Genomic DNA, 15,789 nt, shown 5'->3' with positions numbered 1-15,789 from the left:
AGTGTTAATTTGATTCAAAGAGAACAGCTAGATTCACCAATAGATCTATTGAATATATAACCATACTGCAAGAGAGAATAGGGTTTTGGGTAGGTAATGTGTTGCAAATCTCTAGGTTATCAAGTTTGCAGCATTTCAGCTCCAAAGCATATTGCATCTTCAAAATCGACAACAGTTAGTGATCAAGTCGGATAACAAGCAAATGCTTCTCTGGAATTGATTTCCATCATTCTCTTCTGTTCATGGAGCAAATGCAAGCACATAAAACAAAGCATCAAAGGCTATAATGGCAAGTAGCAACAAGGAAATAATAATTGATTGACAAGGAAGATGAAATATATACTTCAGAATTATTGGCTTCCATTATTATCATCTGTCGAAGATTCCGATGCAGTATCATCTGAAGTTGAACTTGAGGCACTCTCAGATGAACTCCCATTTTCACCATCCAAAGACGGCACGGATCTATCCTCCTCTGTGGCTGGTCTCTTCAAGTACCAATACATGATACTAGCTGTGAGAGTAAGCATCATCTTTGGATTCACCTGAGTTATGGCATTTGCAGTATCGCGGTAACCCGCAGAGAGGAAGAGACAACTCTGTTAATAAGAGGGAGAGTGGTTTGTATTTTAGCTAATTAAGTTACCTCTATTATATCTTCTGGAAGTAAGAACACAGAGCAACCCAGTTTCCTGGCCACGGAGATAGTATAAGATGCATTCATTTTCTTTTCTTCATCTGCATTTGTTCAATGGCATCAGACACAAATGTTTAGAACTAACAGAGAAGGTGATATCAGCCTCTATAAGTTGCAATTATCACAAGAACATCACTATCGAGTTTCAATTCAAATTCAATCATGGGACTTGCTTGAAATATATTAACAAAAGACTTGAACAGACTAATTAGGCCTATTTCTTGAACTGTCGACTGACGTAAAGCTAGCTAGCTAGCTAGCGTTATGCAAATTGGACTCGTTGGTCTTTACCTACAAGTATGCTTGCTACTCGCATCCTTTCTTAAAAACCTAAAGCTAACATTTCAGTTACTTACAACATATATAGTAGTTTGCTATAACTAATCCCTGCCTGCTATCTTATTGTTAACTCTTTTGTATTATACATAATTAATGTTGCATTCCTAGCTACCAACTAGCCTTCCTTTTGTTTGTATCTCTAGATTTACCCGAGGGAAGTGGACTCGAGACATCAGATGTGGGGTTTGTTCATTTATATACTATATGCTGGTGTATAATTGTAAATGTCATGTACATGCTCATGAACCAACCAGCGGCACAAGGTGATGTTGATGAAAACCATTTTCATGCAACAAGTCAAGATTTTGTTCCTATCCAACAGAAAGAAAGGATTTGTGTGGTAACAAAGCCTATAGCGTCATCCTAAAGTGATCAGGCCAAAGCCTCTATCCCTGGGAGATGATCTCCTCTGATACCAAATCTAGAAATGGAATTATATTATCTTGTACAAGAAAGAACCATTGCATTCATAAATAGGACTCTTTAACTTTCTGTTTGCTTGAACTTTGGATAGCAATATGGTTTCTCCTTTTAAAGAGTTTAGATATTGTCTCCCTCCATTTCTTGCATATTTATTGAATTGGTTGTCTATTCCCAACAATTTTATCTGTCTCATTTAGTAGTGATGCAGATACTTAGTACAAACATAAATAGAGAATAAAGATGGAAATATGAATACAATGGCTATCTTGTTTACCACTTTCGCCTTTAGTCACGAGGTTCCAATTCACAACTCTACGCTCAACAGCACTTAGCAAGTCAAGGAAAAATATGCCACTGGAAAGACTTCTATCCTGAAAATTTGGTGAAAAACAGATGACAGGAGATTGCAGTATGAAAGAAACGATAATATTAATTAAAGAGATAAAAAAAAAGGTAAATAGACAAAAAAAATGTTAAAAACTATAGCAAAATAACCATTCATAAGTATTTCTCTTAATTCACTTATTGCATAATAAAAAGCAAAGAGCTAATTTGCACAATTAAATGGAATCCATAAACTCTTTAGAAAATGGAAGATAGATCTTCCATTGTCATTGGATCCTAAAAAAAGATAATTAAAGTTATAGAGGAAGGAAAAAAGAAGAGCATAATAGTACAACCAAGTTAGAAACTATTAGGAGTTTTTAAAAATAAAATAGTTTTCCAAAACATGAAGAACAAAAAGGAAGAGATCACTTAAAAGTCAAAGAAATTTAAGTGAGTGTTGGTACAAGGAGCATCAGATAATCGAACTTGAATTTTGATGTTGGCAAATAATTTAAAGTTAAGTTTAGTGCGCAAGACTTAACAAGAAATCTCTAATATGTCAGGTGGACTGAATATTAAACAACAGAAGCCCTAGTAAGTCAACTAAAGAATTGACAGATCAAGAGGATTGGACACAATAAGTCAGTTGGACCAGGTATGTGGCAAGACAGACTTGATGGGGTCAGTGAGAATCAGACATCGAGTTGAAAAGAGACTTAGTGAATCGAGTGATTAGATGCTAAGCGGAGAAAGCTCAAATAGGTCATATTGTTAGGATCGGTGCATTCGCTAAAGGGGGGTGAATAGCGATTTTCAACTTTCTCTGCAAATTTGTTAGCGGAAGCAAAAAGATACAAAATAGATTGCAAAGAACCAAACGCTAACCCGATTGATTTACTTGGTATCCACCTCTACGAGGTGACTAATCCAAGGATCCACACGCACAGCCCGACGATTCCACTATGAGAAAACCTCCTTTTCGAATCACACTTCGAAGGCGGAGAAACCCTCACAACACAGTGTCTTCCTCGTACAAGATCTTTAATGGAGTAATAGAGGAAGAAAACAGAGCTTTTACAGTCTCAGAGAACAATAAAGAAGATGAAAGAATGGCTGTTGTTCTTCTCTGTGACGTTGACCGCTCTTTTTATAAATTTCAGTGCACCAGTCGACTGCTACTAGGGTCAGTCGACTGATGGCCTTCAACGGGAATTAAATACGCATTTAATTTGCCAGTTGTCACTTCAACGGCAGTATACCAGTCGCCTGCTCCATGGCCAGTCGACTGCTCCCAGTCGACTGTCAACTCGACTAATTTTTCTGTGCTTGTCTGTGCGTGCTCCGGATCAACTCCAGTCGACTGCTGGCAGGGCCAGTCGACTGCTCCAGCTGAAAACTTCCCTTTTCAGCTTCTCTTCACCCCTTAGCCTTGATGCAAGCCTTCAAACGTCTTCCACAAGCCTCGTGCTCTTCCTTGCACTAGCTTGAGACATTTCCCTCGACTTCATCGTGCTAAGGCATCCTTGCCAAGAGGCCTTGCCTCCGGGACTTCACCAATTGCCAAGAGGCCGCGCCTCCGGGACTTCATCAAATGCCAAGAGGCCGCGCCTCCGGGACTTCACCAATTGCCAGGTCTCCACTCCTGGGCTTTCCTGTGGACTCAAACCACACATGTTAGATAACCAACATTGCCTAACTTAACTGATTTAGCCAAACATTAAAATCCAATCACTTGGGGCACGATTGCACCAACAATCTCCCCCTTTTTGATGTTTGGCAAAAATCATTTAAGTTAGGTCTTTAAATACAACATGTATAATATCACCATGCATAATCATGTGTTAAACAGAATTAATCAAATAAGCATAACCATTTAGCATGAATAGAAATAAGCATAACCATTTAGCATGAATAGACATTAAAGCCTAACTTTCCACTTCATTCTCCCCCTTTTTGACATACAACAAAAAGAGATAGGGAATATCAGAGCAAATAATTGATAAGAATTCAACCGTTTCAAGAGAAATGGATAATGGCAAATGCTATAATTTCTCCCCCTTAATCCTTACCTCTCCTTTGATCACTCACTAAAACCATAAAGCATACAAGCACATTAGTGAACAAGGAGTACATTCAATGTTGCAAAATAAAATCAAGAATTCACTGAGAAAAACCAGCATAATTCATTAAACAGAGAGATCAGTCGACTGTCATTAGCACCAGTCGACTGATGCCTGATAAACTGATTATCAGTGCCAACTTTGAAAAACCACACCTAATTCATATTAATTCAGAAAAATAGGTGATTTGACCATGTGATTATGATGACCCATAAGTAATTGGGAAAAATTGTTTCATCATATTTTCAATCATAAATCATTATTTTGATACTATGTGTCAAAGAATTAGAAGTTTCAATTACCATGCATAAGTATCAAAATATATTTGGGTATTGACATGTTGTTTGCACCAACCCTTATTATTAGTAGACCACTTTTAGAGCATATATGGAGCATTTGATGTCAAGTTGTGGTCAATTTTCAAGAGAATAGATCAAACTCACAAAGTTACAGAATTATCAGTCGACTGGTATCTGTCTCAGTCGACTGATGGCTGAATTCTGATTTTTCAGTCCAACTTTAGAAATTCAAAACTAATTCAAATTTCGTCCAAAAATCCTAAAATTTCACAATGTACTTTCATAGCCCATTATCTTTGAGAGAAAATTAGTTTCAAAATTTTATCATCACTAGAAGGTTGTTTTGATACTATGTATCAAAAACTTGAAATTTTGAGTTTAAGGAGTTATGTATCAACATTTGGAATGAGTAAATTGTTCCCCTCTTTGACTGATCTAAGATGTATGACTCCATAGTAGAAATGGTATGGGTGATTGACTTCTTGATATTCTCAAAGAGTTCAATAAGCTCCCCCTTCATATATTGATGGTGACATTCCATTTAAGATTCATTTTCCCTCTAATTTCAATCCATTAACTTAAATCTCTTTCATTCATTTAAATCATGATTAGCCCACATATAGCAAAATCAAACCTCTAAAGTCAATATGAATAACCTTGTAAAAGATATCAATACGCTCCCCCTAAATTCATGAATTTAACATGTTTTTGTTAAGAACTTCATCTAAAAAAAACAATCAAGCACTATCACAAGAAAACTTAACATCCATAAAAGGATAGGTAATAATAAAATGTTTTACAACACAAAATAATCCATATCAAGCCAAGTTTAAACATCCAACATCAAGCACAAGTGTCAAAGTATCACACAAGCATTCAAATTATCACAACAAGTTTTCAACTACCAATCATAACAAAAACATCAAATCTAGGCATCATCATCATCTGCTGGCGGAGGTGGAGGAGGAGGCTGATAATACATGTGCATCTGGCTCATCATCTCGAACATCTGCTGCTGCTGCTGATAATGCTCCAGATCACGCTGAGAGACTGTCGACCAATCCTGACGCAGACCTCTCACCTCCTCACAAAAACCCTGGACACCCTGATGATAGTCCTGAACCTCCTTATGGTAGGTTTGGACTTGTTCATAGTAACCTATCAAACGGGTATCCAGATCCCGATATCGCTGATCCATCACCCCCTCAAGATGAATGATCCTCTCATCAAGTCCAGGATGAGGGGGTGCATCAGCATGAGGAGGAGGAGGAGGAACAGCAACACCCTCCATATGCTCAGGAGCCCCAGCCGGCTGTGCAGCGCCTTGCTGAATGTCATTCTTCCATGCTAAGGTTCCACCATGAGGCTCAATCTTGGCTAGCTTTAGGTGTTTGGCTCCTAGCTGATCATAGTCCTTGGAGAGAGGATGAATGGTACCTAGAGATGTGGCAATGCCCTTGGATGCAATGAGTTGAGTAATGATGTTTCCAAAAGGCATGTACAGCTTGCCTTTTGAAACCCTAGAATGATGAATAATGACTGTAAAAACATGAAGGACAATGTCGATGTCTAAATGATTTTCTAATGCATACATCATGATGAGATGAGGAATCCTTACTTTTGATCTGCCCCGGGTTACCAATGGAAGGATGCAATCTAGAACTATCCTATACCATGTATAATAGATTGCTGACATTTCGTTTCCTTGAAAGATGTTTATGAAGGGATTTCTTGGAGTACCAAAATAATGCTCATGGATTTGATTTATTGTGATGTGGGAGAAGGTTCCCGTGATAGGATCTGGAATATCGGGAAAACACACAAAAGGTTTGTTGATTCACGAAGACGTAAGAAGGATCGTAATACTTCAGGATTGAAATCAAATGATCTGCCTACAATAGTGGTTTTATAGTTGTTTTCATTTGCATCTATAGGACGAAGATTAACAAGGAATTCCTTACACATGTCTATATTAATATTGCACTTGCAGTAAACAAGAGCATCCAACTGATAATATGTGATGAGTTCAACCAACTTGGGTGCATACGTTTGAAAGAAAGACTTGTTTAAAAATCTAACATCCATCAGATTAAAGTCAACTGTATCAAATAGAGTTTTTGCTGCCTGGGAATAGAATCTAGGTTCAGGGACGTTTTCAGTTTGTTGAGGATTTTGAGACCTAGGGCGTTTGGATACTGCATGCTTAACTCTAAATGTGATGCAAGGTCATAAAAATATCAGCAAGTTAGAAAAAATTGATTTTTATCAGATATAACCTTAGAGAAGATGGTTTTAAAGGTTTTACCTTCTTCCACTTGGTTGATCTGCCATGAAGACTTCGAGACCCTAGATTTTTCTTGAAAAGAAGAAGTAGAGGTTGTAGAAGAAGGGAAATATGGAAGCTTTAGGGCTCTAGAAGGCTTGAGGAAGGTTGGAGATGCAGATCTCCGACGGGACGACACAACCCTAGGGTTAGCAGTCAACCGCCGTTTATGATTGCTTATATAGAAATCGCGGCGTCAGTCGACTGATGGTTGCCAGTCGACTGTTATCAGTCAACTGAGACATTTGCAGTCGACTGATGCCCTTGGAGAGAAACTCACAGAAAAATCAGTCGAGTGTAGCAGTCGACTGACAGTCGACTGATGCTTCTTGTGAAAACTCACAGAAAAATCAGTCGAGTGTAGTAGTCGACTGACAGTCGACTGATACTTTCACCGTTATCTGCTGAATTTACACCAGTCGACTGGTATTAGTGTGCCAGTCGACTGATGGTCTGAAATCAGCCCATGCATATTCTGATACGAACTTCAGAAATACGTAAAAAATTTTATAAAATTCAGAAAGTTAAAAAATATTTCGTTAGTGTTAACCTATAATAAGAATTAATAAATATTTATGTCGGTACTACTAAAATTTAGTTGAGTCGACATTATGAAAGTTAAAAAAATACGTTACCTAACCAAGAGATAATTCAATTCTATCATCTGGTTCTTAGCTTTGCAACCGAATAATTTTGAGTTCATTACATATGCATCTTCAACTAATGAAAATTGCTCATCAAGGTCGCTATATTCGTTAGTGTTGACTAGCTCATCTAATGAATAGTATATAAGTCCACATCCTTCAAAAATCTTCCAATCCCGTACTTATATGGCTTGGGTCATTGTCAAACTAAGAGTTTGTTCATTCAAATAGAATTTGTAATTAGTAGACTCTCTAGTCCCACAGCACTAGAGGAAATTGAAGATTACATATTGGTAGTACTCATTTATATTTAGAGTAACAGGATAATATGTGTCGGTTCTCTAATCCATCATAATTGAAATAGGATCTTCCTTGCATTGATACAATCATAAATTAACCATATTGTGAACAAAAAATTCTATTAAAATTGTGAATTTTTCAAAAATACACTAGCCGAGTGGAGAAAGTCGATAAATCATAAAATCATACTATGACATTTTAGAGTTTATCCTTTTAGAAACAAATAACTTTTAGATCATAAACACACTTAGATTTTTTATTTAAAGCGTTAACACCGGATAGATAGAAGAAAACAATTGAACATTAACAAGAAAAAGATAGTGAATGAAAACATTTAATGCATAGTGAGTGAAAGCAATTGATAATAGTAATCTATAAATAAGAAAAAGACACTAAAGATTGGTAGAAGAAATCATACATGTCGTTTGATTAATCAAAGCAAAAAAGCTTCATCCTCGATAGGATTTTAGATATCACTAGTGTTGTGATAGGATTGTTTAGAGTGAATAAAGAATTAAGCTGAAAAAGAAGATGTCGCTAGGCATAAGATTAGTAAAAGCATGAACAAGAGTTTAAATGTTACCGTGTCGTCGGTGCTTTAGGGTTTTTTTAGAATGCTTGGAATTTTGGAGCTACCAGTATTTTACACCCTACCTTTCAAATTTTAGCACTGACACCTCGATTTTAAAAGAGCTTCGGTCAACAGGAAGATTTGAGTGTTTTGTGAAGATAAGAATAAAGAAGATGCTGCAATCGAAGCTGGCCAGTAGGGACATTACATTTCGCCCGTTAGGACTTTCGGGGTTGGGAGGGACGCTTGTGTTCAGAAGCTACCATGGCGTGGTGAAGATTGTCAGAAACAGACACGTCATCGGGCTTGGCCTTTTCACGAAGAAATTGTACCGTCATGTCGGCCGTCAATTTTAGTTCAGATGCACATCGCCTTTTCACGAAGAAGACACACACACTGGTTCGGATTTGGCTTTTGGTTCGGACGCACATGATCATTTCATGAGAGAGGGATAAGGGGTAAAACAGGAACTGAATACGTGATTTGGGTATTCCGGAAACTTTTCAATGTGGTTGAGTAAAATGCCATAAAAAAATTGACCATGTGCTTTGAGATTTGGATATTCATCCTACTAGCAACCAAATTTATAATATAAACTAGTAGGGAGAGTTGCAAGAATGAGTATTTGATAAAACTATCAAGGAAAAAAAGACATTATAATTGGAGAATCACGTACCTTATAGCTGTCCATATGAGAGTGTCTTCCACAATTCTTTACTTGATTATTAGCCCAATCCAATATATCCACATCTTTTATCTCCTTTTCATTAGAATGAAATCTCAAATTCTTCAGAAGTTGGAGAATGTTGTATCTCATCAGTTGCCATACAAAAGCTGTAACAAAAGTAATAGTTATAATATACAATCTTCACCGAGATATATAGTAGCAGTGATATTGTAAAAGAATATCTTTTACATTGAATATGTGATCAGACACTCTGACAAACAATCAGTTTAATTTGCATAATTACAATAGAAAGGCAACTTATATTTCAATTTTCAGAACTTACCCAATAAGAGTTTCTTGTTCCCTTGCACAATATCATTCCCAGCAATATTAACCAGAGAAAATTTCAATTGTTTCCCAATTTTGATAACTTGATTACAATTTTCTACTTTTTTGAATAGCATTTTTATTGGAGGTCGATTTGCAGACTTCCAGCAAACTACTCCAGGAGCCACTTTGTCAAGGGCTTCTAGAAGGACCCATCTGCAAGTTCAAAGTAATTTACCAGCTGAAATGCTAGGTTCCATTATAATACAGAAACGAATGAAAAACTAGCAAGGAAAATGTTATTACAAACAACTTACCCATTTCTAAGATCTTCAAACACATTATTAATATACATTGAAAGTCCAAGACTGTTGATCCATAATCGAAATGATCTTTCTTCCCTAGAAGTTTGTGGATCATCAAAATTTAACTCATAAAATGTGATAGGTTTCACCTGTGATGATAGTCCATTCCTGCACACAAAAGGTCAGATATGGCCTATCATAAAAACTGCATGACCTGGTATATGTCACCTGAAATTGGCAATAAATTCCTACAAAACACACATGATAACTCAGTGCAATGATTAACTCAACACATGGATACAATATGGGACAGGTAAAAACTAATTAGAAAACTAGAAAGTTAGCTTTATACACAACAAAGTTGCCAACAAGTTGGGTTGCACTTAATTTGAAGCACCTGCTCTTTATTACAAATCTAAAAGAATGTAACAAAAAAAATGCAGACTTCCAAAATTGACTGAATATCATACTTTGAACAAGACATGGATAGAGCATCGATACAGGATGTAATATCATAAGGCTGCGTACAATGGATCCTTTCTCTGGACCCCATATGGCGGGAGCTTCGTGCACCGGGCTGCCCTTTTTTTTTTTCTCAAAGTTATAGTACAAATAAAAAACATATATACAATGTTTCAATAAGCCTTATGGAAATCCACTAAGTATCACCCAGATTCAAAATTTTCTTTTCTTTAATGTTCAGCATTTTCCTGAATAGAATAATTAACACTGTCTTGATTAACAAATTTATGGGTCTCCACTCACCTAACCTTGTCTTCATAGCCTCATTTCAAATTGCTTCTTGTCATTCCCATTTTGGAAAGAATTTTAGGAGCATGTTTGTGAGAAATCCATGTTACTAAACACAATTATTAGTGCAAAAGAAAGGCAAGAATGACATTCTTTTGAGGAAAATTAAAACAACAGCTAAAGGTATTTGCTGAAGAAGTCCATGATCATCATTTTAAATGGTAACTAAGAGCAATTCTAATGATTAGATAATTTCTTTTGTTTTACTGCCAATTCAGTTTTGCTTTGATATATCATTTTGCTTTGGGTAGTTTTTAATATTGCACAAAAATTAAGATATAGAACACACACCAGTACAAGAGCTGTCCCTTTAATTTAGAGTAATTGGGGAAAGATAAATGGAGCTTGTTACCTAGGTAGTCCTCTCTATCTACATTTATTATTTATCAATATAAAATTACAAGTAGATCTCTAGTATACATGGCATTTACAATTGGGTCCCCAACGGTCCCTAAAGTATTATGAAATCTAACTTGCTGTATATATACTAAACTCTAGAAACTCTAGTGCTTAGCAAATTTACTATATGATCAATGAAGTTACAAATACAACAACAACAACAATCAAACCTTATCTCACTAGGTGGGATCGGCTATATAGATCCTTCTATGTCATTAGGTTCTATCCCCTACTATATCATCATTTATATTTAAATAAATTTTATCTTATTTTATTATTGCAAACCAACTCTTTTTTATTTTCCTCTTCCTCATTTGATGTGCACATTTGTTATAATTTCACATCGCCTAACTGGAGCATCTATTGATCGTCTACGTACATGTATGTACCATCTTAAATGTGTCTCCCTAAGTTTTCTGTCAATAAGTACAACCCCGACTTTTTCTCTAATATTTTCATTTTTTATCTTGTCCATCCATGTATGCCCACAACCTTAACATCATCATCTCTACAACTTTCATCTTCTACTCATATGCTCGAGTCATAATCTAATATTCAGCTCCATATAACATAGTAGGTCTAACTGCCGTTTTGTAAAACTTTCCTTTAAATCTTAGAGGTATATCACAAAGAACACCTAATGCTCTCCTCCATTTCAACTATCTCGCTTGCATTTTATATAAGACATCTTTCTCAATCTCTCCATATTTTTTTAGAAATGATCCTAAATACTTAAAACTCTCAGTTACAAATAACTCATCATTTCTTATCTTAACAATTATATCATTATGTCTAATATTACTAAATTTAGATTTCATATATTCTGTCTTTACTCTACTAAGCCTAAAACATTTCATTTTTAGTATTTTTCATCAAAATTCGAGTTTAGCATTTACTCTTTCATGTGTCTTATCCACCAAAATAATATCATCTGCAAATAGCTTACACTGTGGTACCATATCTTGAATGTATCCAGTGAGTTTGTTCATGATTCGTATAAAAAGATAGGAACTAAACTGATCCTTGATGTCTCTATCTTTATGGGAAACGCTTCGGTTAATCTGCCTGAAGTCTTCACTCTTGTCATTACATTTTATAGATATCCTTAATTAGTTGAAGAAACGCTATGCTAACATCTCTTTTTTTTTTGGAATTCTCCATATAATTTCTCTTAGGACTCTATCATAAGTTTTTTCTAGTTCAACGAATATCATATGTAAGTTTTACTTCTGTTCCCAATACTTTTCAAGGAAGCTACAAATGATGCAATAATTTTATTAGTGGCAATCATGGTTCGTGAAATCAAGTCGTGTTGATCGACATTAAGTATAATTTACCATTTCATCCGTTGACCGACACCAACACTAACATCGAGCGGAGCTACGAGATGATAGTAGCCTCGCAGCGGCCACCGTGTGGTAGCGAGGCCTCCGCGACCTACAATGGCCACGCAGAGGACTCCTCGACCTCGTTTGGCCACAACCTAATTTCCATAATAACATGATCATAGTAGTACGTGACATATTTCTTTTCTTGTTAATCACATTAAAATTATTGCTATGTTGTTTCATATGGTATAAACTTAAACAGATTGTCAAACATCAAAAAGGAAAAAATTGTTAGTGTAATCATATCCCATACATATGATTTTGATGTTGATAACATTTAACTTAAAGCGAATCTTTGGAGTCTTATATGCATGGCCAACTATGCAAAAGAGCCCTGTTCGGCCATTTTATCTTCGTTTTCAAAAACAATACCTCATGATTTGCGCTTATAGCGACCTAATTCTCGTGCTCAACCTGTGCTCACAACTTCAAGAAGGAGAGGCTACTCAAGCAAGGGTTCTTGATCTCTTTTTCTCCTTCTATTGTTTTTTGAAATAGTGTTGTATTCATTATTATTGTTGTTCAGCCATTACTTCTGAAAGGTTTCTCCACCTCCAAAAGTTGTTCGAGAAGGAGAAAATATAGTGGTGTTAGTGTTATGTACTAGGCTAATTAGCAGCCTTGGGAAGTTGTGAACAATGTAAAAATCATTGTGTATTGAGATTATCTTTCACTTGGTCAAAATTTTCACAACATACTCAAATCAACGAAGCGAAGCTATTCAACCCCCTTAGCATCGCACTAGTCCTAATATTTTCATCTTTTAGATTTAGAATGTAGAGTTTAGGGTTATTTTCTTTTTAAAGTTTAAGGTTTAGTGCAGCTCATTTCTTTTCCTCCTTCCATTTTTAAAGATGTAGATGGAAACAAATTATTAGGAAAAACATATACAGCAATCAAATATCAATAAAAACATTTTAATTAATATATTTTATTTTTTAAAAAAATACTAAAACTGCATTGACACAACACAATATAATACTGAAATTGTATTGTTCCAGTAATAAGCCAAATCTCCGACATAACTCAAAATTTTAAACCTTAGTGGCAATCAATCTTTATGTATTTTGGCTTTTGTTGCAATATTGAATTAAAGGCTAAACGCATGATATTTTGGTTGTCACAATATAACATTAACTCTTTAAGTTGTCATAATTTCATCAACTCTTTAATTGCATGTCCTAACTACATCATAACTATTTAAGATAGACACCTAGTCTCATAGCACTATATTCTATCTTTGCATTTGATCTAGCTACTATAATCTACCTCTTACACTTCTAAAAAATTGTATTACTTCTCAAAAGGATGCATTAACCCAATATGGACCTTTTGTCTATAGGATACCCAATCAACATGCATGTTACCCTATAACCTAAAGGTAACTCAATCCTAAGAGAGGAGACATTCCCTTATAGCATTCGAGAATAGTAGAATTCTCATTAATGCCATCAAACAATCTTGGCATGGAGCCATAGATCATGTTATTGAGAATATTATGCCTAGCCTAACATTGAGAGACTAATTTCCCAACTAATCTTCTTCTATATCTTGGATAAGTTAATAGATCTCCCCATCCTAGCATTAATTTAAAACTTAGGTCTATATGAGTATCAACTAGCTTATCTCTCAACATACTACTTTTCTCAAAATTGATCAAATGCATATTATAAATGTGTTCACTTTCATGGACCACCTCAATGTAAGAGAATCTTTCAAATCACCTAAATACCTAGATTGAAAGTATGATAAAAGATGGAATTTTAATCTCATGATCCTTGTAGTGTCAATACCAACTATATGATATTATATGAAATAGGTAAGATGAAATACTGAGACACTTATAATTATCCCAAACTAAAGAAGAAAAGCAATGAATTTAGTCTATTCTCTATGAGATTACTTCACTAGCAATAAATTCATTTCTTTAATTGACATACTAGATCACTCTCACCCAACATTAAACCTCTCCCCTAGCAACAAACCCTAGAAGTTGTTGCATATAAGTATACTTCTTCTGTGAGGTCACCATGGAGGGAAAAGTATTCATGATGTGCAAATAGTGAAGGGGCCATTGAAATATAGCTATGAAAGAGTCAAAGTAAAGCAATCTTAACCATAGGTGAAAGGGTGTACTGACCCACTTTATATATTTAAATAACCATCAAATCAAGCCTTCAACAGATCAAAAACAATGTCCGTAGGTGACATCTTCATTATCAAAATTCATTTAAAACTATAGTCTTGTTAAAAGAAAGAGCTTCTAGCTCCCACGTAGCTTTAGAATATAACGCATGCAGAGGTTATCTCGAGTCATTTGGTCTTAAATCAGAATGTCATGTCGACATTTTGATGTATTATGTCAGTGGCAAATTGAAAATAAAAGAAGGAAATTAGGAAGAAAAAAACTTTATGATAATGTATAGACATAAACTTAAAAAAAAACACAATTATCTCAATCTATCTTGGCACGACGGCACAAGAAATATTGTTTATGACTAGCATTGAGTTTTGATAATTTAACAAAATAATACATTTTGACCCTGCCACCCCCAATACAATACAAGATTTCAAACCATAAAGGCATGTCTTAGAGTGTGAAGTCAAAAAAGAAATGAAAGTAAAATAGCTTAGTGACAATGCAAAATAAGATAGGACACAAGAAATAGAATGATAGGAAAACAATATGAGTATCTTACCGATAAAAAATCTAAATTAGAGGCTGAATCCAAAACAGAAGGTGGTGTTAGGTGAGCAACAAAGACTAGTCAGCTATCAATCCCAAATAGAGGAAGCGCCAATGTTGGTAGTCCTACGAGAGCAATTGATGGAAGAAACAAAGTGTAGTGGATGGAAGCATCTCGTTCATAGATTCAACAATTGATGAGTTTAAAAAGAATAGAGTGAACTCTATGAAGGTAACATCAATAGAAACAAACCCACATTATAATCAAGTGTAAGGAAGTTACACTTAACTACTCTAGCTGATAACATATCTTTGTCAAGAGATAAGGAAATTACACCTGAATGCCTCAATAGAAAAGAAAACCTAGAAATCAGGATAGAAGAAACTTAACCATGGAAAACAAAAAGAGGCATATAGTTTAGATGCCACATCAAAACCAAAGTAAAATTCACATGAGAATGAAAACAATCTCAACAAAGTGGAAATTCTTCTATTCAGCTACTCCATTTTGTTGGGTTATATGAGTACAAGATGACTGATAAAGAATGTTCTTTAGTATTGTTAGAATATTTAGGGATAAATATTCTTATTTTTTTTTATAAAATAATTTTTCTCTAGAATAGGTCCCTATACTCATGTATAAATAGGGACCTATGCCTTGTAATATTTTGAATATGATTTCATAATATTTTACATGGTATCAGAGCGAGGGGATTTAGGTTTATCCGCCTAACCCTAATTCTTTCTCCTCTCCCTAATTCTTTCTCCTCTCCTCTCTGTTCGCTGCCGCCTCCCGCGTCTCTTCCTCTGTTCGCAGGGAAACTCCTCTGTGTTTCCTCCTGGTGGGACGCGCCATCTCCGTCGCAAGGAAACTCCTTCGCACACGAGTGCCTGCACCGCCATCTCGTCGCTGGCTGTGTCGTAGCTGCCGCGCCGCCTCTGGATCCTCGTCGCCTGCTCTGCCGCGTCAGCCGCCTCCGCTCCACCCGCGACGAGAGGACCGATTTCCACGCGATCGCGCACGAGCGCGACTGCATCGTGCTCGCTTCCTCTGCCCGAACAGAAGCTGCAGAAGGTGTCCCCTCCTGTTGCTGCAGAAAGCGTCTTCCTCGACGCGACGGGAATGCCTCCTGTTGCGCGCCGAACAGAAGGAGAAGTAGGGGA

The 15,789-nt window shown here is 36.0% G+C and overlaps 1 protein-coding gene across 1 annotated transcript; it reads right to left on the bottom strand.

Moving 5' to 3' along the window:
• Window positions 1–350: 350 nt before the first annotated feature.
• On the bottom strand, window positions 351–9,510 carry LOC141817978 (fimbrin-2-like; the record flags this gene model as incomplete). The annotated part of the gene is made up of 6 exons (XM_074705580.1): window positions 351–545; window positions 647–738; window positions 1,734–1,830; window positions 8,720–8,877; window positions 9,054–9,253; window positions 9,355–9,510. Coding segments are annotated over 6 exons (898 nt in total), but the record flags the coding sequence as incomplete, so codon positions are not given.
• Window positions 9,511–15,789: the final 6,279 nt, after the last annotated feature.

This window comes from Curcuma longa, unplaced genomic scaffold (assembly GCF_044706935.1).
Source record: "Curcuma longa cultivar G26 ecotype Majalengka, Jawa Barat unplaced genomic scaffold, ITB_CL_G26_1.1 contig_22787, whole genome shotgun sequence".
Taxonomy (NCBI): domain Eukaryota; kingdom Viridiplantae; phylum Streptophyta; class Magnoliopsida; order Zingiberales; family Zingiberaceae; genus Curcuma; species Curcuma longa.
The sequence above is the reverse complement of the archived record's forward strand: the minus strand, read 5'-3'. Positions and strand labels throughout refer to the sequence as shown.